This window comes from Staurois parvus, unplaced genomic scaffold, assembly GCF_062004578.1.
Source record: "Staurois parvus isolate SC_StPar_1 unplaced genomic scaffold, SC_StPar_1.0 ptg000562l, whole genome shotgun sequence".
Taxonomy (NCBI): Eukaryota; Metazoa; Chordata; class Amphibia; order Anura; family Ranidae; genus Staurois; species Staurois parvus.
This window is the reverse complement of record NW_028318358.1, coordinates 13,417,063-13,442,427: the sequence shown is the minus strand read 5'-3', so window position 1 is coordinate 13,442,427 and position 25,365 is coordinate 13,417,063. Positions and strand designations below refer to the sequence as shown.

Below are 25,365 nucleotides of genomic sequence, written 5' to 3'. Positions count from 1 at the left end.
GTACTGACAGTCAATCTCCTCATTTCTTGAGGCCCAAAAATGCCAGGATAGTACAAATACCCCTGAAATTACCCATTTTTGGAGAATACAGTCCAAGGTCTTTAGTAAGAGGCATGGTGAGTTTTTTTGACGTTGTAACTGTTACAATTATTTTGAAAATGAAGAAACAAAATTCCAATTTTTTTTTTAACATATTGTCACTAATCTACTACAGCATTATTATAGAACTGATATCACTGTGGCAGTGATGAGTGATACTGACTGGTGACAGTATGTAAAAAAAAAATCACTTTTTTTCACTTTTTCAACACACTGGGACCAGAGCAATGCAATGTTTCCATAGTAGCATTGAACTACTCTAGGCCAGTGTTTCTCAACCTTTTTTCAGTCTAGGCACTCTCTAAAATTTATGGACAGTCCTGAGCAGAGCTGTGAATAAGGGGGTACCACCTGTCCTGTACGGGGCCCAGGTAGCTGGGTGAATCGGCTGGGGGGGGGGGGGCAACTACTGGAACCAATCCCCTGTATGGCTCTCTGCAGCAGCTGGAAGATTGTTTCTTCTCTCCATGCCAGGTTTCAGCTTCTGCAGAGAGCCATATTGGGGATCGGTTCCAGTAATTGCCTCCTGCCACACCCATCACCCTCCCTGTGTGCCCCACTCTACTTTTCCCCCTACTGTCCAGGCCCCCCCTGTGTGCCCCCACAGTGCTGCTGGCTTCCCCTCTATTTGCTGTTGGCAGCTGCAAGTACACAATAGCATCCTTCAGGATAGAGTGGGGGGAAGGTCCGGTAAATGTCACATTTACCAGCCCATTTCCTGAATGAACATAATGAGTGATCAGTACCAATTACTCAGTGTTCATTTTATAGCTGAAGCATTGTAAACTGTTGAATATTTTTTTTGGGGGGGAGGGGGACTGTCAGGTTGGCTGTATGGGGGGCCCCATGGTTTCTAAGAGCAGCCTTGTTCCCAAAGTACCCTTTAAAATTATGGACAGTCTTGAGGCACCCCATTCTAAATGTGAAACTATTCTAATCGTTTTTTATAACGCAACAAAATCCACACATGTAGGTCACCCAACATTAGAGTATATTTATTCCAAATCAAATACATCTTTGCACACTGGTACTGACTAGTATTCTGATGTTTCTAATCTCCCTGTTTTTCTCCATCACTGAGCTAATGTGATCCCAGCACTGATGGAGAGGGGCGGGGGGGGGGGGGGGGGGCATAGTAGGATGCTGTGCAGGCAGCTGACATTCTCCTTGTCAATTGATGTCATTGGAGCAGCTAGAAGGTTGCACAATGAGAGAGAACCTGTGGCTTTGTGTAGCTAAAAGGCTGGCTTGTTCCACTCACTGGCCTATATACATGTTTTGGGCAATTTTTAGACATTTTTGCAAAGGTATTCCTGAAGAAACCTCAAGGCACCCTGGTTGAGAGTGTGCTCTAAGCAATCATAATGTGAAAACAAAACTAAAATTCCTGATCACTTGCAAATACCAATGTATTTCATAGATATTTGCAACCATTGTTAATGAATGAAACTGATTCATTGTCTTTTGTTGTGATTAGCTGTGATTGAGCATGATACAGATGGGCTATGATTGGCCCTGTCTGTACAATGTGACTGTGTTGACCAATCACTGCTAACACAATTGTATACAATGGATGGCATGAAAGGAAGCCATCCATTGTATACAATTGTCATGTGATCGGATTGGCAGTGTCATGTGACCAATGGGCCGGTGTAGTAATCTGTTATCAGCTGTGTCCTGTGGATGCAGCTGGTGACTGATCACACTGCTGCGCGGCCCCGCAGCCGTGTGAGCGGGACCTACTGATAGGACGTCGTATGACACCAACTCAGGAGGAGGCTGTATGGGAAGGTATTAACCACTTCCTGTCTGGCCCATGTACATAAACAGCCGGACGGGAGCAGTGCTGAAGCGGGTTGTCTTTTATAAACGGCGCCCCCATTAACTGCCTGTGCACGCTCCCTGGGAATGTACAGCACTGCGATCAGGTCTCCACTGTGTCCTCAGGAAACAGCGGAACACCGATCGCTGTATGGGACCTCTGAGGTCCCGATTCATGTGATCCCTGACTTGCCAATCGGTGATCACATGAATAGTAAGCAAGATGTCACGTGCTACAAGGCTATTCACAACAGCCTTGTACCATGTAACAAGCTGTGACCAATCACAGCATTTCTCAAAGATTGGTTTTACAGCCTTTATGGGTGTGGAAGAAAAATAATCACCCCCCACGTAGTAGTGTCACTATGGTGACACTGGACTGCTAGGGTGATGGTATGTTAAAAAAAACCATAATATAAAAAAATTAAAAGCATTATTTTTGGTTGTAAACTGATTTGGATATATAATTTTTTTTTTTTTTTTTTACTAAAGATAGCTGAATACATTTTGGCCAAGATTTATGAAGAGATTTATTTGCATAATTTTATAAAACAAATTTTTTCAAAATGTTTGGACTTTTTCCTTTATATAGCAAAAAATAAAACTATTTTGGTGGCATTTATTCACCACTGGGATTTTTATCTGTCTAAAAAATGCAAAATAAATTCATATGGGTACAGTGTTGAATGACCACGCAATTGTCATTCAAAGTGTGATAGCGCTGAAAATTTGCCTGGACAGGGAGGGGGTGAAGGTGTCCGGACTTGAAGTAGTTAAAGTACAACTAATGACTCCTGTATGACAGTCTGAACAAGTTCCAAACCCATTTACTATGTGATGCACAAGCCCCATAAAGTAAACACAACTTCCTTTACCTTTCCTGACTGAGCCAAATCCTTCATTTGAGTCTCGCGTGCTCCACCTCCCAGATACTGCAGCTTACTGTGGGAAGATCTCAGGAACAGAGGCAGTGCTGCCAATCGAGAGAAGTGGGCAGGAGTAAGTGTGATCCAGTGCTGACTGACAAATAAGTTTTTAAATCAGGAGTGACAATGCTAAAAGCTATGCCCCTGCAACATTTTTTTTTTAATCCCACTATAGTGTAATCCGGGACAGCCCGTATGAGATTGGCAGCATTGTTGCAGCATCATTGCCACCCCATCAGAGGAAGCTGCATTAAGTAGACTACACTGAAGGATCAACAGACATTTGCAGGACTGTCAATGGGGCAACATGGCTCTATTTAAATATTTGGCTCTGATGGGCAGTTTGTTGTCTAATCTGAAACCTCATCCGATTAAAAGTGGAAGTTGGGGTTGCTGATCAAATGTGTATAGTAAGTTATTGGTGACAGCGTTCTGGGTATAAGAGCAAACCAGTAAGAATTTTCCTCAGCCATATTGCATCTTTATTCTTATATCTTCATGATACTGACACTTTGTCAAATGTTCAGTACAAAACATATCTTAATTGATCTTTAATCTGCTTTACTGAGTCATTTTATCTCTACCGGCATGCTCTTTGAATTATCCATGACTCGTGTTTGGATTTGTAGTGTGTTCAGACCACTTAGATTGCACTTCTGGCTTTTCCAGGTGACAAAGTTTAATATCGCTGAAAATAAAGACCTTGGAGAACTCCTGCTGATTAGGATCTACATGGAGCGCTACCTGAACTTCATTCTGGATCCCTGGTACTGCAGTTATGTTACTGTGACCTGCCCCAAAGGCCAGCTCTACCAATTCCCATTGCATCAGTGGATATTAAAATCTGTGGAGATCCCAGAGGGGAAGGGTGAGATGACTTTATCATTCCTGTTCTATTGAATTCCTACTATATATACCTATTCTATATACTTTAATGTTTGGTAATAGTTCACATCTGCCTCATATAGAAATTTGTTATGAATTTAATTGTGGAAATCCTTAAATCACCAACCCCCCCCCATATGCTCCCTGTATATTAATTTATTAATCTCTCTAGCAGCCCATAGCAGAATACAAGTACTTTCAAGTATTCATACTGTAGCACTTACCTCCCCCCCCGCCGCCTCAGAAGCCTCTGGGGATAATAGGGTCTCTGCTCTGCCATGACTCTAAGCTGCTTGGTCTCCACAGACACCTATTTATAGGCTGAAGGCCTTTCACACCTTTGTAATTAACATCTTGCCTACTGGGCACTTTTTACCCCCTTCCTGCCCAGGCCAATCTTCAGCTTTCAGCGCTGTTGCACTTTGGGTAGTGTGGCATGATCAAGCAATTGTCACTCAAACACAATTTGTATAATTTTTTTGAGACAAATAGAGCTTTCTTTTGGCGGCATTTAATCACCACTGCATCTCTTATTTTTTTGCTAAACAAACCTGCAATTTTGAAAAGTTTTTCCTTAGTGTCTGTTATAAAATTTAAGCTACCACTCTATAATAGTACACAAAAAATGGGACACAGCAACTGGATAGTACAGGTGTTTTAAGGCAAAGTGGTGCATGAATCAATAAGACAGAACCGGTTTAAAGATACAAACTAAACAAATAACCCGTGCTATTCTATAACAAACCATTTGTGCCAACTGCACAAATATTGTATTAAAGAATGCTGCTCAAAAGTGAAATACAGTTCTACATAATTGCTAATAAACACAACACAACACATTACAAAATAAAGTCCCTATGCCTAGTGCTATGTGCTCTGAAAAAATATCCAAAATGAATATTCTGTACCTTGAAAGAAATATCAATCACGTTAGTGCTCCCTCCCCTGTGCATTCCTCACTCACCAGACAGTGGACTACTAGCTTTATGGGCTTAAAAGTCAAAAGCTTTTTTTTTTTTTTTTGGTGTGATGTGATCATGTTTCCAGGAGTACCAGACCCATGGTTATAATATGAAAGGTTCACTCCGTCAATGTATTCCATTTACCAAGAGATAGATACCAAAGGGAAGCAAAAGGAACACTAATAGTATAATGTCATGCCATTTATTAGCTATGAATAACTATATTACACTCACATTCCAAAAATAACAAATCGCCTTGTAATATGTTATCCTTGGATAGCCTCAACAAAGGTAATGCAGTGGGCTAAAGATGGTTCCGGAGAGCCGCTGGTTCATGTGCGCTCCACTCACAGGACGTGGCGCCACTCCAAACAGCCGGAATTTGCATCAACGCATTTTGCCCCTCATAGACCATAATCTCCGGTTCTTGTCTTTATCTCATTCCGAAGAACCTCCCATTCTGGTGTCCCACTTCCTACTATATACTTCCTGAAGGGTGTACTGGCTTCAAAACCTATAATGTAATATTGCATTTCCTACACCTAACCATTGCTGAGTACATCACACTACATAAACATTTAGGTTTTTTATGATAAAATGATAAAAATATAATTTAATTATTATTTTTTAAGATTAAATTCATATGTGTAATAAAAATACCCCCAAAATTATGCATTCTGACTGTCAAGGGTCACCCCAAACACATGCTCCAGGTGAACTTTGGTATCTTTTACCATTTGGACAGGAAACCATTCAAATTTATTTCTACATTTAACCTTTTGGGAATCGAAGTATCTAATTTTTGAATCCATCTATTTTCATTCTGTGATGTTGAATTTTTTTTAAATCACCCCCTCTCCAAAAGGGCTCTACCTTGTCAATCCCACAGAATTTTAAAAGTTTAGGGTCCTTATTATGAAACTTTCTAAAATGATTAGATAAGCTATGATGCCTGAATCCTTTTTGATGTTTTCAATATGTGATGTGTTCACTCAAATGCACTCCAAGTTTCCTTGTTTTTGTTCTCCCCACACATTGCAATTTACAAGGACATTCTAAAAGGCAGGTCACATGGGTGCTCGCACATCAACTAAATATGTGTTGATTAGCAATTAGGTTTAAAGATTCAGCACTAGATATGAATATTGGCTCATAAAATAACTGAACTGTGGTAATGCTAATCTGAATAACTGGTGCAAACGGTTAATAGTAAGGGCATCAACTATAGGTCCTCATGTGCACACTACACATACAATCCCAATAGTGGGTGGGGTGTATGCATTCCTGACAAAAGGAAACCCTTGGAGGTGGCCATAAAGTGCTGCCACCTAATTGTCAGTGTTAGTCAGCTATTGCTGGGGCCTGTCTGTAAGGTGGTGAATGTGTAACACCCTTACTATGTCAGCTGCAAGATGTTAAAACCAACACTATGGCGGTGTCCTGTAAATTCAGTGGCACTCACATTCTGCAGAGCAGCCCCATGGACCTTATATACTGAATCACAAGACTTTGCTGGGGAGCAGTGTATCAAAGGACTACTTTTCCCAGAAGTGCTGGCATGTGAGCGGGGGCAGATATATACCAAAGCCTGGGAGACTGGACAGGAAGTGAGATGGGAGAGAGCTGGAAAGCATAAGCCGAATGAGAGTTGTACTGACTGCTGGAGAACCAGACCAGGCCGCAGAGAGGGGAGAAGCAAGGACTTTTCCGCCTTGTTCAGCAAGACCGTCTACTAGCAGGTGACCCGGAGAACAGTGGCTGGACGGAATGCTGCACGTGAAGCTGGAGAACCTGTGGGGGGGCCCCCATCCGCCGTGAGACACAATCAGGACCTGTTGAAAGCTGATTGGGGGTGAGTCCAATACACCGGTTAAGCAAGAGAATACTGACAGCCTCCTCATACCTGCTACTTTACCTGCACACAGTTCTGCACATTGCATTCAGTTAACATGTGTTGCGTCCTAGTTCCCATAGCCACTGTTGAACACATTTGCAGTACAGTCAGATCATCAGAGCTGACCTTCTGCAGGCCATACCACATCAGTGCTCCCTGAACCATTGGCCTATCCTCTTAAAGGAATTTCTATCACAAATGGCATTGGCCACCGCATCCCAGAATGGAGTTGCCCTTTTGCTAACAAGCCCATTTGCCAGTTTAACACTTTGCTTAAAAGCTGCTATTTTCCCAGCAAATTAAAGGAGACAACACGTGTCGCTAAAGGGAAAGGTCTTGTCCTTTCTTCTCTCCCTTTGTATCAATCCAATCAGGAACTATCACCTAAATCCCTGCCTACTTGTGCACTAACTGGGCCCCAGCGAGCGTGCAAACAAGTCCTCACTGCACTTAAAGGGACATTGACTACCCTGGTCAAAGAGCTCTTGCCTCAGATTTAAACTGTCGTCAGACTGAGGGCCCAAAGTGAGCTAGTCCCATTATTGCTAGATCGTATTGCTCACTGGGGTTGCCACCACCTCTGGTCGAAGGCATTGTGTTAATTTCTGAAAAGCAGTCCTGCTAACATTGATTAAACTGCTTTGTGTTACTTCTTTGATTAGAGTTGCCAAGAGTAATTATTGCCATTCCAAGTATCAATACCAATTTGTATTGTTCAACCAAGTTCACATTGAAGCTTAATATAAACCTCATATCAGTTTACTCCAATCTGTGTTTACTTTCTGCTGTTTACTCTGGTTAAAGGAAACTTGTGGTGTCGGCAGGGGTTGAGCTTTCAGAGAGGGATCCGGAATGACAGGGAGCCCAAAAATAACTTGGTGACTCCTAAGGGGGTAGTGCTACATGTTCTGCTGTCCCTCTAAGGCTGTACTCAATGGATGGCTGTTCAGCTGTAAGGGGAGTCTCTATTAGCATTAACTGTAGGCAGTGGGGGGGGGGGGGGGTAAGCTCAGTAGTTCCACTCACCACTCCCGGTATGCAACAGATCTGGTCCCATTATACTCGGCAATCAGTTGTCCTAGAAGGCTCAGTTGTCAGGATCAGGTCCTCACAAGTGTGTCCTCGCAACTAGTCTTTCAGCTCTAGTCCTCACTGATTTAGGCACACAGCAACTGGTCCCCCCCCAGGTATGCATTTCCTGACTCAACACTGTACTTCCGATCGCTCTCAGAATGCCTGCAAAAAAGTTCTTTGTTCGCAAAGAGTCCAACCCCAATAGCTTCCATTGTACAGCACCTCTTTAGGACTACATCTCCAAGTGTCCTGTGCCTGGCTGCATCACCTCCGGAAGGGGGGAATAAAAGCGCAGTATGCATGCACACAGCGGGCGACACCCAGCTACAAAACTTTATTTCTTACTACTTTTTTTTTTTTTAATAGTTTTGCACATGCATTTTGTGTTATCCATTCCAGACCCCTGCAAACTATGCCTGGGCTTTATTTTGCTATAACTGTTTAAGCACCTCCCAATGTTAGTGCAATCCAGCCTCATCCACCCCTCAGTATGGTGCACTATGTATGCTTCTATTATCTCTGACCCATAGTTCAGCCTTTGCTCCCTCCCATAATGGGTACAATTTATTGAAATGGACTGCCAAAAAGGTACACAGATAAAAAACAATTAGTAACCACCACTAATAGCGAAAGGCCATCTGCTATTTGTCTCAGCAATGGACAGCTTTTCTATCGAGGGTTTTTCACACATGTGCAGAAAAAGCAGAGCCTGGTTTTGGGACTCTTGGAAAATAGGCTATGTGGCTCTCAGTATACCGTACCCAAACATCTTGGAGAATGGTGGAGACGGGTAAGTGTAAGAATTGGAGGTTTGCTGGAGGGAAGGGGGGCATTTGTAAGATAACTTTACTATAACTACTGTTTTTATTATTCTAGTATATTTGTAGTTCAGCCCATGACACTGTATTAGTTTATTAACACAACCAGTTACACAATCTTTATTGTAATAACTGCACCAGACTTAGAACATCTAATGCCAAGCTGCTAAGGGTTACAGTGAAATTTTGATAATTGTGTATCTGATTCTGTAGAGCACAAACATTAATAGCATTATAGAGTTCAGTGTTCACTGGGATTGGCTGTTTGGTACCCATATTGGATTGATGTGTTACATAGTGGTGTAGTAGTAAATGTGAATGCATAACTTGTTCTGTTTTAGGTGTTGTGATAACTAAGAATACACACCCTGTTATCAAGCAACAAAGAAAATTAGAACTGGAGATGAATAGAGATACATACAAGTGAGTGGTTAGCACATGCATCCTATCTCTGTATGGTGGGAGGGGGTTGTCCACTATAGGATATGGTATTTGCGTTGTTCATCAATAGCCCTGCCCATCCTTCAGCACACAGAAGGTGGTTGACAGCCTTTGCTATATATGTTTCCCTATGAGATTCTGTAGAGGGAGTGTACCCATTGAAGTAACTAGCCTCGGCTGATGCACATGAAACCAATCATTCTGTCTTCTCTGAAGTCTTCTAAAACATAGATCAAAGACCATTTCTCAGCTCCATCATGATGGGACAGGGATCTGATGTCACACATTGCAACACACAGGCAAGAGCTGAGTGTAATCTGAGACCTGAGTGGAGGGAAAGGACACCCCCTCTACACAGCCTCATAGGGAAACATGCACAGCTGAGGCTGTCAATTATCTATGTCTGGAGGGCAGGACTATCTCCAGAAATGTTGTGGTGTGGGGATAACCTGTCAGAATTGACTAATGCAGATAGCAGATGAAAGAGGGGACAGAAATCACATTTGGTGCTATGGATTGAGGCTAGTACACGCTAAAGAGGAGTATACTGTTCCTTTTTTTTCATTTATAGAGATTTACAACCATTTTTTAAAATGCCTATTTTCACTTTTTTCAACCTCTTGCTAAATTCTTGTGTACTGTATATGCACTCAAATCAGTCATGGCTGTAGAGCATTTCTCTTGCTCCACAATCCCATTTCTATGACTAAGCCCCAGAGGCGGGGCAAAATGTGTCAATGGACGTAGCTTAGGAAGCTGAGGCAACTTCTCGTTATTACACACTGAGCTGTTGGTGTGTGGCACCTTCACAATGTAAAGTTTTTTTAACTGGAACACGTTCCCATTAAAACATTTCAAATAGAAAAGTGATCTCATCTCTGTTCTCTCAATTTTCTTTAACAGATAATTACATATCTGCCAGTGCATTGTGAAAAGTGACTTTCAGTTAGCGCAAAGCTGCTATAAAGCTAATGAATTCTGTAGCAGCAATATTTTCATTAGACTAATGCCTGACTTTTTGTTTTAGGATACATTATGGAAATGTTGAAATAGGATACATTATGGAAATGTTGAAATTCCTATCAGGTTTATTTCTGCCTGTGACCCCACTGGACAGATTTCCCCTTTACTGTTTTTGTCTCTGACATCCATGAAACCGTAAAATGGGACAGTGGTAGCTATAAAACATTTGTCTGAAGATCCGACCTAACTCAACCCAATCTACTAAACTGTGTTTTTGTTTCTGTCCTCTTTGGAGAGATATTTTGTCTTGCCAGTCCCAATGGGGAGACAGGCAATAATAAAAACCTGACAGAAGCTCCAACACTTCCACGTTCTATCCAAAACAAAATGGAAATTCTGTCTGGAGGTGGACTTTAAACCTGTCATTTTATAACCGCTGTGACTAAACACTGACTTGGTTCTAGTAGCTGGACCTTTAATAATATTCTATTCTGTAGGTGGAAAGTTTATGCAGAAGGTACCCCTCACTGCATTGATCTAGCCAATGATGATCCTCAGAATCTGCCTCCTAATGAACAGTTCTCCTTCCTGAAGCGCGCCAGTTTTACGTTTACATCATATTCCACGTATGTATCAAACATCTACTGATCTGCTAGAAACCCTAGACATTAAATATTAACATTGATGGGTAGTTGACTTTCCCAAAGCGCAGATAAAGCAAATACCATGGGTATGAAAAGGCAATATAAGCTACAGTTTTTAGAAACCATGAAAATATTGTTACCTAGTACCTTATTTTGTACAGTACATACTGCGGTCATGTGATCTTATTTAACTTGCTACACATTGCACTTTGAGATCAGTGGGTAAAGCAATTGGGAAACCTTTTGACGCATCCAGCAGATTTCACTGAAGGAAATTCCCTGTTTTCCCATGCCTGCACAGAGCCAACACTTTGCAGTCATATGGGGGCCTGTCTTTGCTAAATTCGCTCCTGAATCGTGATTAACCACTTCCCAACCGCCCTATAGATGATATACTGCTACAGGGCGGCACAGCTGCGTAAAATCACATATGTACGTGATTTTGAATCTCCGGGTAGGGGGCGCAAGCGAAGCAGAGATGCAAAGCAGTGTGATTACAATGAAGCACAGACAAGTAAAACAGCACACAGTTAACCCTCTGATCGCCCCTCATGCTAACCCCTTCCTGCCCAGTGTTCTTAGTACAGTGTCAGTGTTTTTTTTTAGCGCTGATCACTTTATTGGTTTCACTGGGGATGTCAGTGACAGTTAGTTCCTCCCAGTGTCAGAGCCTGCTGCAGTCCCGCTATAAGTCACTGATCACTGCCATTACTAGTAAAAATAGAAGAGAAAAATTCAATATCTATACCACAATTTGTAAACGCTAACATCACGTAAACCATTATAATTTTATATGTATTGGGATTTTTTTTTTCCCCAAAGACATGTAGCAGAATACATTTTGCCCTAAATTTGATTTTTTTACTGGACATGTTTAATAGCAAAAAGTCAAATTTTTTTTTTCTCAATTGTCTATTATAGCACAAAAAACAAAAATGCAGAGGTGATCAAATACCACCAAAAAGCTCAATTTGTGGGGATGATGTAAATTTCATTTGGGTGCAGTGTTGCATGACTGCGCAATTGTCAGTTAAAGTAACACAGCGCCGTAACGCAAAAAATGGTCTGGCCAGGAAGGGGGGTAAATCCTCAGGAGGGCAAGATAATCATTCTTGTAGAGTTTTGTTTTCATGCTCTGCATTCATTCATGCATCAGACATATTTCTGCGGATACTCCAACAAAAAATACCGTATATATCAATGCTTTTATTCTAACCCAGAAAACGTAGTTATTTAATATCCATGAATTTCATATGTAGCAGTGACCCCGAAGGAGCTGTTGGAAATAACGGATTCCCCTTTACTGTTCAGAGGCTGCCTGCCCCATTTCCAGTCCCAAAAGGACAATGACAAAATTGGGTTCCAGTTTAAAGGTGTTTTTATGGTTTACTGCAGGTCTTGAACAAAGTGCAGGGAGGAGGGTTGAGGGTGCAGGATAACTAAGGCACTCACAAAACTTGGACCGCTATCTTGTTCCAGAAGTATTAGATCCTGTAGTAGCAGCCTTAAAAATAATGCTGATAGGGTTACAGATTTACTGGCTGTCCTCTCTTCTGTCACAATCCTTCAGCAATAACTTCTGGTGTGTCACCCTCAAGACGTACTTGCATACCTGGAGCTACAGTTAAAAGGGCCTCCATCTCTCCAGCCAAGCTTCCACATGCAAGTTTCCTTCAGGCCCTCAGCCCAAACTACCTGCTGAGGCCTAGTAGCATTAGTTTCAATAGAACACCCCCCCCCCCCCTCCCAGGGGGGAAGTCGCAGGGAGAAGAGACTGATCACATCCTCCCCAGCCACGCCTTCTGGGTCAATAACCCCAATGATTGATCTTCCCACTCTATTGCTTGAATATTCCAACAGCAGACAGAAGCAATCAGCCACCAGGTTTTGGGAAAACCTGAGCAGACCTGAAAAATTAATTGCAGCTCAGCTGGCTTGAGCTGAGCCATAAATATAGCCAGCTCAGGACAGGGGTGCTACACATATACTACAAATCAAATATAGTAACTCACCAGCATATTTATAAATTTATATTTTTAATACGTAGCAGACTTCAAATCTCAAACTGAAAGTTGGCCATGATCCTGATGGTTACTGTACAGTTCTGTCAAATAATTGTGACAAGGTTTAGCACAAAGCTGACTTCAGTCAGAATCAACCTTCAAGTTGATTGCATGACTACAGCTAAACAATGTTCAATATAAATGCATGGAGGGATTTAGAGTGGGTTTACACCAATTTTCTGGGGTTGCCTGCATATGTTATGCATGGTAGCAATTCATAGTGTTATGGCTCATTTTCCTGGCACCAATATGGTATCGTACATGTGGTAGTATCCCTGCCTGCTTCCTCACACAGGACCAGTGTAAAGCTATAAAGAATTAATACCTACACGACAGCCCATTCCCTTTTTTTTCCTCATGGAACTCACAGCCAGTGTGAAGAGAAGAAACCCTTATCTGCCACCCTGGTGGTTTTCCATGCAGGTTCAGCCTCTTGTAGCACAGTCCCTGACCTCAGAATGCTAAAAGCTCTGATAAATGCAGGGAACCCCTTCTGTTCTTTTGGGGTGAAATGTTGGGTGTAGCCAGAGCTATGTTTGTCAAACGTGCTCTCATTGTTTGGAGCCTGCCTTTCAGAAGTGAGTGGATCCATAGAACTGTGATACATTTCCAAGGCAAGTATGTTTTCTAGTTTTTTGGAATTTATATGTGAATGTCCTCATGTCCAGTGTGCATTCTAGTGGCCATTGTGGAAGAAAAGTTGGGTGTTTACATTCAAGGGAATGATGCATAAAGATTCACATGGAACATGGTTGCTATCTTTGGTCTGGGCAACTACTCCACCGTTGGCCATCTTGGAGTTGGGCAAGACTACCTCTTTGCCCATTTCCAAGATGGCTTCAATGCAGACAGAAGCTCTGCTACCCACTATTCATCGTTGCAAAGGACTGCTGTGAGCCTGTGTGAAGTTTCCATAGCCAGGTTATTGTGAATAACTTAAGCTACAATCCAGTACTGTTACTACCAACAACATACATCCTCTCACAGCAGAGAGCAGGCCAACTTCAGTTGGCAAGGAGGAACAGAGGGTAAGCTGGTACTTTATGTTCAATCTTTGCCCCTGCTGACTATTTTCCTTTAAGGCAGCTAAGTTTACCAGTGGAGAAGAACAAAATGAGCCATGGATACTGTCTGGCTTTTGTGCGCATCAAAGATAACTAATGTTCCCATCCTTTCAGCAATTTCTTTGCCTTGCTATTGGACCCATGCACTACCAATCTGGGGTCCTCTCCCTCATCCTCTCATCAGCACCTCATGTATAAGAATGCTGGACCCAGTACTAACCGTATTGCCTTCCTGAAACATTCTCATGGTAGGATCCTTACATGATCCCCTGTTGGGGAACAATTGCCGCAGGCTCTATCGAGCAACCTGGCATGGTTCTCCAGATATTCCATTAATTTGGATGGGTGAAGAACCTTCATAGATCACTGGAACTGACCCACCTTGGGAATATTTGAATGGTTCTACTCACAGCTCAAGCAAGAGTGCTGTGCCTCATTGATAACTTTGCATTCAAGCTGTCTGGACCAGGAGGAATCTGGATCTCCACTTTTGTATGAAGCTAAGAACTGAGGGTAACCTCATGTAAGGCAATTTACCCTGGGCCTTTACAGGCCTTTATTCTTCAGGGGACAAGCTGACTCCTCAAACAGGACATCCTTATTCAATTCTTTGGTCTGCCTCCAGTTCAGCATACCATCATCCAACCCCATGGTCTAGCATTCAGGTTCTATCCCATCCAGAAAAGATGCACTCTACTAAATCTATGAATGCTTCCTGAGCCTTTGGGTCAGACAACTGTTTTTCAGATTGGTAAGGCTGCCACCTAGGCGTCTATCCTCACTTTCCCTGTGCTCCACCTGGGGCTTGAGGTGATTGCAGCCAGATTAGTGCACTTGCTACAGGTGCATTTGGGTGCTGTCCATGGTGCTTTTTTCATGTGCGCTGGCATTTTTGGAGCAGCCTTTCAGAGAATGCCCCTTGTGGAGGTGGTACATTCCAGGGGCCTGTCCTAGGGATTTGGATGTTGGAGCAGATGGGAAGGGTATCGCAGATGGTGCTCAATTGTTCTACCAGGTGGACATTTTGCCTCATCTGAGGCTAGCTTCTAGTATAAGAACCCTTGGGCATGCTCTTTGAGCTCCAAGCAGTTGACAGCTTCGCTGTGCCATTACATCAAGATCCTGTGGGCATTTGTTTGCCTATCCCATATTGGGTTTGCTTTTACCAACTTTAGGTGAAGTACTCCAATACATCCAGATAAAAGAAAACTTGCAAACAGTCATTTAGCTAGCCATAACAGCTATACCTAGTTCTTTAGAAACCATCAATGGTATAAGGCTCCAGCACACAAGAGCCTTGTGGTTCCTAAGTTAATTCTAAGGGCCTGCTATATGGCTGGGCTGCAGCCACCTGAAGTAAGTGCTGCACAAAGAACATTGGACCTGGAGAAAGTACAGAGAAGTGCAATCAAACTGATAAGAGGCATGGAGGAGCTCAGCTATGTGGAAAGATTAGAGGAGCTGAATTCTCGAAGAGATTATGGGGGGACATGAACATGTATAAATGAATCAGTGGTTCATATAGTGAACTAGGTGGAGTTATTCACCTTGAGGTCATCAGAGGACAAGGGGGCACTCTTTACGTCTAGAGGAAAATAAATGTAATTTCCAAATATGGAAAGGTTTCTTCACAGTAAGAGCTGTGAAAATGTGGAATAGACTCCAAGAGCTGGTTCTGGCCAGCTCAGTGGATTGCTTTAAAGGTCTGGATTCTTTCTTTGATACATGGATATTCCCTGGATCAACTTTGCCTATAAATGTTAGTAACCAGTTATATTCTAACTGCCTCTCGGGGAATCAGGAAGGAATTGTTTCCCCTGCAGGAGCAAATTTGATACTTTTTCTAACTTTTTTGCCTTCCTCTGAAAAAAAAAGACAAAAATCCAGATAGATACACCCACAGTTGATCCAGCCAGACTAACTATGTACCACCAGCAGCATCTGGACATCATGGACATGTTAAGCAGAGATGACAGCCAATGGGCATGACCGTCAATCAGGTCCTTTTGGCATGTTCTTTCAGCATACTGATAGACTTAGTAGTACTCACTAAAGCTGTCTTTGGCGGAAAGGTGGTAGCTTAATCACTTTCTCATAAGACAGGATTTGCTTAAGCTTCCCACCCTAGTAGCTAGTTATTGGTCTTTCACATGTATTCTGCCATGTTGGCGCCAGGAAAATAGAAATCTGTATCAAATACTTACCATAATTTTCCTTTGCTAAAGGAATGCTAAACCCACCCAGTTTGTTCTTGGTGATGGGCAGAGAATGGACTGTTGTGTGGGCATTAACTCTTTTTAGCTTTGCACTTGTCCTGTGGGCAGAAGTAGGTGGGGCTAATACCACATGTATGCGTCCATAGATTGAAAGTTGTATCCAATGTTACCATAATTTTCCTTTCCTAGCCAGTTTTCTTGTGTGGGTAGTATGAACTAGCCAATTTGTGCTTCAAAGACTGAAGTGAACACTGCTTTCTTATTTGCTAAACTAAGTCAACATTCACTTTGAAAAGTGAATCATAGTCACTTTCACTTACAAAACAAGTATATGGACCAGAGGAAACTAAAATAAAGACAACCTTGTAGTAGAGGAAAAGCGGTATCTTCTGGAAAGACGGTGAGGCTGATTTACAAAAAACAAAATAAAAAATTGCAAGAATATTTTGCATGTGAATGTTGGGTAGGTGCAGCGTGCTGCAACTGCAGTAAACACGCAAAGGCCTGGAGTGCAGTAACTGATTTATTGAAGAACTTGCAACAGTACAACAACTGGCTGGTAAGTTTAACCAGCCTGGAACTTAGTCAATGCAGCAGAGAGTCAGCTGTAGTGGGTCCAAACTGAAGACATCCCAAGGGGGGTGGAAGGCGACCTGGCAGGTCCAACCCAAAAGGGAGTTTGCTGAAGTGCAGACATAGGCCCTGAGCTTTCCCTACTCCCTGCAATCAGTGTTGACAGATCGGTATGCTCTCCCTACACTGATTCACAAATGCATACCAAAACCCAGGGGCAGGGACTTAAAGACTCTGCATGACCCAAGATGGCCACCAGTGTCACTTGAAGGCAGTGTAGCCAATCAAAATGCTGCTCAATGGAAGCATAGAGAAACCAAATTTCCCTTAACTTCCCCTCCAGGTGCAGTACCGCTCCAAAACTAGCAACACCTCCAGTGGAGAAAACTACATGCATATGTGAGCAAACTTGTTCAAACATTAACTCGCATGCGCAATTTTAATCCTTGAACTTGTCAAATTTATCATACACTGATTTTTAATGTTAGCGGTGTGGTCCTAGTTTGCTGAATGTGTTAAATATCCAATTGTTAGGTTAAGCCACTGCTCTGCTAGGGAAATCCAGCCAATGTCCACTCTTCTTATGGCATGTACACCACAGATCCATGACGTTGGCGGGTCCAGCATAAAGATCAAATCATGAAAAAAATTCCACGCAGTTTAATGGCAAACATGGAGGTTTATCATCGATCGCATGCCTCTCATAAGCGGTTATCACATGGTGCCTAAAAGTGTTTCACAGAACAAGTGCTTAAAGAAGAATTCCAGGTATGGACCAATGTCATTTTGTTAAAATATCCATACCTAGAATTCTTTAATCGTAAGGCTGATTTCAAATTCCCAGCTTGCTAAATAACAAATATCCAATAAGGGAACTTCATTTGTCATTCCATCATGCATCTTTAAAATTACAGTAATTTCTAGGAATAGAACTATAAGAATATATGAGAAAAATAAACTACATTTTAAAATGTCATGAGACCGCAACACAACATCACATCTGAATAAGTGATCAATTTTATCCACTCCAGTGCCAACGTATGATTTCATGCATCACTAACACCACCCATACCAGTTGTAACCTACACATCACCAGCTGCATGATGACTGTAGGCTTTGGTGTTCCACCGCATCTGTGACTTGGTTTAAAGTGGCCATAACTTTAAGAACCACTGTCCTAGAACTTTTTTTGCTGCAAGACAGGGTTAGATAAGACCGATACAACACAGTTTACAAAATAAGTATTTTGGAGTGTAGTTGTGTCTATAAATGTGGTTAAAATACAGTTTGGTGCTCCTCACTGAGGAATTTTAAGGTCATAACCAGCCAAACAATCTTTTTGCCCAAGGCAAGGGTTCCTCTTAATTTCCCTGGTGTACAAGCCTCAGAATGGCTGTTACATGCCATGGTTGGTTGATTGGCTGTAGTTTTGTGGTCTAGTAGTTCTGACCCTTCAGATAAAAGATTTGTAGGGAAAGGCTGGACATCATGTGGGATTGCCTAGGTACAGACTTCTGTGCACCAGCATTATCAATCCATAATGAAGGTATTAATAATCATTGTCCTATTTCTTCTTCTCTTAGTGGCTTAGAAGCAAAGCTGAATGGATATGCCATCAACACTGATTCGTGGCATATTCTGGAAGACATCAAACTAGTGTCTTCCCTGAGAAGATCACAATATTCAGGTGTGTATAATCTGCATCTCAAATTCCGTTATGCTATGTGAAAATTAATTCAATAACTCAGTCTGTAAATACTATCTATTTAACACCCTCCTAGTTTGCTACGGGGAGCTCTAGTTCCAATTGCTAGTTAGAGGCTGAGTAGCAGCCTGGGTGTGATGGCTGTCGAGGTCAAATTTGGGTCAGAGCGGAGAGGCTCTGCAGACCAGTTTTCTGGAATGTCCCCCTTGCTCTAAGACTTTGGAGAAAGATCTAGAAGCAGTGACTGGTCTGTACTCTTGGAGGGTCCTGGCCAATTCCCAACAGGAGGCTTGGCAAGGGGCCAAGACAGCCTTTAAGAGTAATTGAGCCTGCTCAGCAGCAGGAAAGTTTGGGTGGAAGATGGAGAGGAAGTGAGACTGGAGAGCAGGAGCCTGGGAAGGGGGCCCAGATGGGAGAAGCTCACTTTCAGACAGGGAGCATGGAAGGAGAAAAGCTTGGAACATAACAGGACCCTGAGAGAACCATGTGTAGCAGGGAAGGCGCAGCCCAGCTAGAAGACCTAGTAGCAGTCAGACCCACCAGAAACACAGGAGATGGACTGAGCGAGTAGTCCTGCACCCCCTGGGCCGGAAAAGGGAGGGAGCACTCTGGTGGGAAACCAGAATAACTACCCGGGACTGTCTTACTTTAACGTGGCAGGCACTGGATCTCCTGCTCAGGCATTTCCCTCAGATAGCTGGTTGAGAGGAGGATTCATCTGGGCTCTGGGATGGTACAACTGGAGATGCTGGCTAGCTCCAAAGAGGATTTAGCTGTAAAAACTTGTACATAGTTCCAGGAAGTTGTCCTTGGCCCCACAGTTTTTTGGGTTTGGCATTTGCCAAGAGAGGTACTTGCCTGACTGCATTGTGCCAAGTTTGGTAGAGGGGGTTATGGTGTGGGGTTGTTTTTCAGGGGTTGGGCTTGGTTCCAGTGAAGGGAACTCTTAAGGCATCAGCATACCAAGACATAGCTGCAAAGGGTAGGCCGACTCAATACTGAACCCTATGGACTAAGACTGGGATACCATTAAAGTTCGTGTGTGTGTGTGTAAAGGCAGGTGTCCCAATACTGTTGGCAATATAGTGTATTCATCTTCACCTTTTGAGCCCCCTAAAAACCCTGTTTAGCTGACAGGAGCAAAGCAAATCTAAGCCCTCTCCACTCTATCCAAAATTAACCTGAGAAAAAATTTGCCTTTAGTTACACTTTAAGCCACTTGTACACTTGACTACTCTCTGTAGCTGCTCCTTTTAAAAAAGGAAATCTTAGTGGTTGTACAGGCTGAAGGTTTTTTACATGAATACATTCTCTGCATTAAAGTAAGACCTGTGTGCAGAACTGCCCTTCCTCCCAGCCGCCTTTGCACTTACCTTAACTCAGTCTTGATCTTGAGCTGTGCCCAAGAGCAGTGTCTCTCTCCTCTTTCCTCACAGGACATTAGGGCAGTAGCTAGAGCCATTGGCTCCCACTGCTATAAGTCACAGCCGGTAAGTAGAGAGTGTGGGGCGGGGAAGTGCTATGCTGTGTTTAAATGGGGCCAAAAAACGCACATCAGGAGTGAGCGAGGAACAAGTTGTGTGTTATAGAAGACGCTGGTAGTGATAGCAGAATTCAGGCTTTACTTGTGTGGCTTAAGTTACAAACATACAGAGCACATTGCAGCAGATATATATCAGACAGATTACTTCCTGAAGAGATGATAGAGAAGAGGAACAAACAAGTTTTCAGATATACACAACTAGTAACCTTTAGTGTATAGTGCCATCTACTGGTCAAGTGACATTAACACACAATACTATATATAGTACATTATAGTACTTGCTGTTGCATTCCCAACACAAGTGCCCCCATAGGTGACTTGCTATGGGGGCACTGGACAGGGGGAGGAGGCAGGAGCACTGGCAGGGGACCTGAAAAGAGGAGAATCAGGGCTGCTTTGTACAAAGCCTTTGCACAGAGCAGGTAAGTATGACATGTTTGTTATTAAAAAAGAAAATTAGGTTTACAATCGCATTAAAGGAAATCTATAGTCACAACATGCACTTTGTATTACAATCCTGATATTATAAAAATGAAACAGTTAAATTGGAGGGAGGAAAGCCAAAGTGGATAGTGTGACAGGGAACCTGTGAGACAAACTGCGCTCACTCCCAGGAAAATATCACCTGTCATTTGAATAGCTGTGATGAGCCCAATAAGGCTCTCCACCAGCTAAGCAATTTTCAGAGCCTGATTAGGATTGTGTGAGTGATAAAAAAACCCATAAACACCTAAAAATGAGGCTGAGAAATGAATTCAGGAGTTCAACATACATCTAACTCTAAAAATATAAAACAGAAAAAAAAGCCTGATTATAGCCATATTGCTTTTTCACTAAGTCTAGGTGCAGAAACTTTCCCCTTTTGAGTCACTTCTGCCCCCCCCAACCTCCAAGCACCAAAAGACTTGGTTCCACCCCTTACCCGCCTCCAAGCAACGAAAGACTGCCATGCAAAAATAGATTCCCTCCAGTGACAATAGATCCCCCAGCAGCCAGCATCAATAGACCCTCCAACACCCCCTGCCATTACATATATTCAGTCCTGGAGGTGCCGGAACTGTTCCACAGCAGTCATACTGAAAAAGCCCTGGATATAAGGTCTAAAAGTGGGTAGCCTAGATTAAAAAAACAATCCAAAAGTTGCAATAACTAAGAGGGTGCTGCTGCTGAGCTGCGTGGGCTGACGCTGCAAACCTGTGTAAAATGAGAGAGAGAACGCACACCCCATAGTGTAGCATGCATAAGGGAGTTTAATGGACAAAATAAGAGATTGGAGTGCAGACCCAAATTATTAACAGTTAAATTGGACAATCCAATATAAGCTTACGTGAAATCCTTTCATATTGTGAGTGGTGCCTATCAGCTGGCAATCTTTCCAGAACTTCCAGGATTCCCTGCATGCTTTGCAGCTTCTCTAATGTTAAAATAGAAATTCTAAGGACTACAAATCCCATGGTACCTTGCTGCCTGCAGGCAGTGATTCCTGTTTTGATTCGTCCTCATGAAACTCCTCCCATCAGCACCTCTGTAGTTCAGAAGGCAGGCTCTGTGAAATGTGTGACACATGCTTACTCACAGGGCATAGGGAATGTGTCTTAGAATTCAAGGAAGTAAATGTGTGGGAGCATATACTTAACAAAGTAAGTTTACAAACTTCAAGATCCTTCAAGTTCGAGAGGTCTCTCTCTTCTCCCCCCCCCCCCCCCCCGTCTCTCTCCCCCCGCCTCGCTCTCCCCATTGTACACAGATCTGACCCAACAAGGTGTCCTGCATTTACCGTATATTTCGCTCCATAAGACACTTGGGGGGGGAAATGTCTGTGCGTTTTATGGAGCGGCCAGGCCAGTATTCCCACCGCTGTTGTATGTCCGCAGTCTCTGGTCATCTCCTGTACCGTGTCCGCATTTGTTCATAGTTTTTTGTTTTTTTGTTAAACTATAGTCCGGCCCTCCAACGGTTTGAGGGACAGTGAACTGGCCTCCTGTTTAAAAAGTTTGAGGACCCCTGCTTTAGCAGTATTTCTGCTCTAGGGCGGCGGGAAAACGGTTAATAGAGATATGCAAGAAATAACTGGAATTCAATGTAGAAATGAATATCTGATTTTACATTTTGACCATAGATATGCCTTAATTTTTACAATTCTTATATTTCAGATATAGTGAGTAAGATATGGAAGGAGGATTCTTTCTTCGGAAGCCAATATCTAAATGGGATTAACCCCACACTGATAAAGAAATGTGTTAAAGTTCCAGGGAACTTCCCAGTTACTGACCACATGGTGGCTCCATTCTTGGGAGCTTGCACAAACCTAGAGAGAGAACTCCAGGTGAAGTTATTATCTGGTGTGGAGCTCTGGATGTAATTCTAAAATAAACTGGTATTAAATTGTATGTATAGCCAACATTTTTTTTATTTGGATGCAGTAAAGTTTTGAGACACTTTGTTTTGCCATCTGTGTCCCTTTGGGGAGATTTCCATTCACTTCCTGTCTCATTAACAAAATGAAGTGAAGAAACCTGAATCTTCAGAAGTTCTAATCGATATGTATTCTATCCAAAAGAAAATGTTTTAGCTTTACATACGCTTTAACTTCCCTAGCAGTCTGATTATGTCCATATTTCTGTGCTCAAAGCGGTACATTTTTTTTTTTTGCATGGAAATGTGTGTTTTTTGTTTTTTATTGTAGGCCTGTAATTTTTAGGAATAACTCACTGAAATCTGTCCGAACGAGTCTAGTAAACATCCCGGGTATGTTACAATTTGAAACCCAAAATCATAAATTATAATTTAATAAATATAATTAATTTAATTCAATAATATAATCAAACCAAAAACACTGAAACTTGAAATATTGCGCCAAGTTTGCCCATCACTGAGCAAAGTTGCAAAATCGTTTTCAGTGTCTGACTAATTTCCCCACGAATCATTATCGCTCAATTCTGCAAGTGGTTCTGATTTACTATCGCTGTTCTCTATCTGGTCTAAAACCGATTTTGACCTAAAGGGATGCTTTTTGGACGTCATGGACATTTCTGTTCCAGGCAGAAAGAACAGTAAAAATGCAGGCAGGACAAAGCACTAGGGACAAAATGTATGTGAAATGTTTTACTATGTGATTTTAGTGTCACTTTTTGTCACTTTAAAATTTCCTGCCGTTCCGTCCCCCATACGTCCCGATGTTGCAGGGGACAAAACCCAGAAGATAGATGCCGGCATCCGCCTGAGGACGTTGCTGGGGACACTGCAGGAGGGACATCACAGGAGCGCAGGACAAGGTAAGTGAACAGATCCCGGAGCAGCGCCGCATGATAAGCCCGAGTATAGCTCGGGGTTACCGCTTGTGGTACTGAAAGTTTACCCCGAGCTACACTTGGGAATACCGCCAGGGAGGTTACAGCAGGGCTACATTGCATCTGACCATTACAAACCAAAAACAAATTCATTTTCAATATTCAAAGCAAACTTACCCATCCATCCATGTGTCCATGCTTTATTTTGCTGAACAATCACTTGGAAAACACCCCCTAACATTTCTGGCCATGACCATCTTGAGTAAGGGCAGATTCATGTAGCATTTACTTCCTGGAATCTATCTGCCCTTAGCTCAGGCATGGAGGCGGGAGAGTGTGTGCTTAGCTAAAAAAAAACCCTCCATCCCTCCTAAAGGATCCTGGGATGTATGACATAATTTGCATAGGTCTGGAAACCAGGAAGTAACTGAAGAAATGTAAAAGGTTTAAAAGAAGTAAATGATATAATTTCCTATTTGATGCTAGCAGCATAAGGGTTAAGTCAATGGTGATTGAGAGTAACGTTTCCCTTTAAATTAGCTCAGTGGTTTGATCCTACGTAACAAAATAATTTGCTTTTGATGACTAGACTAAATTAAATCTTCATTGCAGATTTCATATTTGTTACCTTTCAGAATGGTCACATTTTCCTGGCAGATTATGAAGCTCTCCAGGGTGTTCCTGCTAATACCATCAATGGAAAACAACAATACATAGCAGCTCCAATGTGTCTACTGTGGAAGAATCCTCAGGATAAGCTTGTCCCAATTGCCATCCAGGTATTTTCACTTAGTTATTTATATCCATAACTGCATTTCTGCAATATTAAATTTGTACATAATTAAACTTTAAAATTGTAACTTGAAAAAAGATCTATAGCTTTAAGCCTTGTACCCATCACTAGAATGTTAGAAAAAAACGCATTTGTAGTGATATCCGATAATCTGATCATTAGTACACAGCTTTCAAAAGCCAATCAGAACAGTTCATGTGAAAACATCAGAAGGGACAAACATGAAAATTTTTCTCATAATATAACTATATTTTTTTCCTGTAATTAGTATAGTACAGTTGTGTTCAAAATGGCAGTCAGACATCGCTAACCTGATCACTGTTTTTGGTAGAAATGATATTTCTACATGGCAAATTTACTAGCAGGTGTAGTAGAGTAATAGAAAACCAACTGACCCAACAGTCATGACATGCATGCTGCTGATTCTGTGTAATTGAATCACTAATTGAAAGGGGCATGTTCAAAATAATAGCAGTGTGGAGTTCTATTAGTGAGGTCATTCATTCTTTGAAAAACAGGTGGCAATTATTGCCCTTATTTAAGGAAGGCAGCAAATGTTGTACAAATGTTGTGGTTACAGTGCATTTCTCTCAAATTCTGAGGGAAAATGGGTCGGTCTAGACATTGTTCAGAAGAACAGCGTACCTGGATTAAAAAGTTGATTGGAGAGGGGAAAACGTAACAAGAAGTGCAGAAAATGATAGGCTGCTCAGCTAAAATGATCGCATATGCTTTAAAATGGCAACCAAAACCTGAAAGACGTGGAATAAACCAAAAAACTACCATTCGAATGGATAGAAGAATAGCCAAAATGGCAAGGACTCGGCCAACAATCAGCTCCAGGAAGATCAAAGAAGGTCTAAAGTTACCTGTGAGTACTTTTACAATTAGATGCCTATGTGAAGCCAAGCTGTCTGCAAGAAGCCCCGCAAAGTCCCACTGTTGGGAAAAAAAGACATGCTGAAGAGGTTCCAATTTGCCAAAGAACACATTGACTGGCCTAAAGAGAAATGGTGCAACATTTTGTGGACTGATGAAAGTAAGATTGTTCTTTTTGGATCTAGTGGCCGGAGACAGTTTGTCAGACGACCCCCAAACACTGAATTCAAGCCACAGTACACGGTGAAGACAGTGAAGCATGGTTGCGCAAGCATCATGATATGGGGATGTTTCTCATACTATGGTGTTGGGCCTATTTATTGCATACCAGGGATCATGGATCAGTTTGAATACATCAGAATACTTGAAGAGGCCATGCTGAAGAGGAAATGCCCTTGAAATTGGTGTTCCAACAAGACAACGACCCCAAACACGCCAGTAAACGTGCAACATCTTGGTTCCAGACCAACAAGATTGACGTTATGGAGTGACCAGCCCAATCCCTGGATCTTAATCCAATAGAAAACTTGTGGGGTGACATCAAAAATGCAGTTTCTGAGGCAAAACCAAGAAAGAGAAGATCTGTGGAATGTAGTCCAATCATCCTGGGCTGGAATACCTGTTCACAGGTGCCAGAAGTTGGTTGAGAACTGCTATACATCTGTGTTGCATGGAGTCACAGTGCTTATACAACTAAATATTAAGTGATAAA

At 42.3% G+C, this 25,365-nt stretch overlaps 1 protein-coding gene across 1 annotated transcript in view; it reads left to right on the top strand.

Annotated features, from left to right (window-relative positions):
* The window catches only part of LOC149450862 (hydroperoxide isomerase ALOXE3-like), a 55,067-nt gene that overhangs the window by 1,992 nt on the left and 27,710 nt on the right, over nucleotides 1-25,365 (top strand). The window contains exons 2-7 of the mRNA XM_089691361.1: nucleotides 3,516-3,714; nucleotides 8,821-8,902; nucleotides 10,381-10,509; nucleotides 18,027-18,130; nucleotides 21,845-22,017; nucleotides 23,617-23,760. Coding sequence (XP_089547487.1) covers nucleotides 3,516-3,714; nucleotides 8,821-8,902; nucleotides 10,381-10,509; nucleotides 18,027-18,130; nucleotides 21,845-22,017; nucleotides 23,617-23,760 — 831 coding nt within the window. The remainder of the gene's footprint in view (nucleotides 1-3,515; nucleotides 3,715-8,820; nucleotides 8,903-10,380; nucleotides 10,510-18,026; nucleotides 18,131-21,844; nucleotides 22,018-23,616; nucleotides 23,761-25,365) is intronic.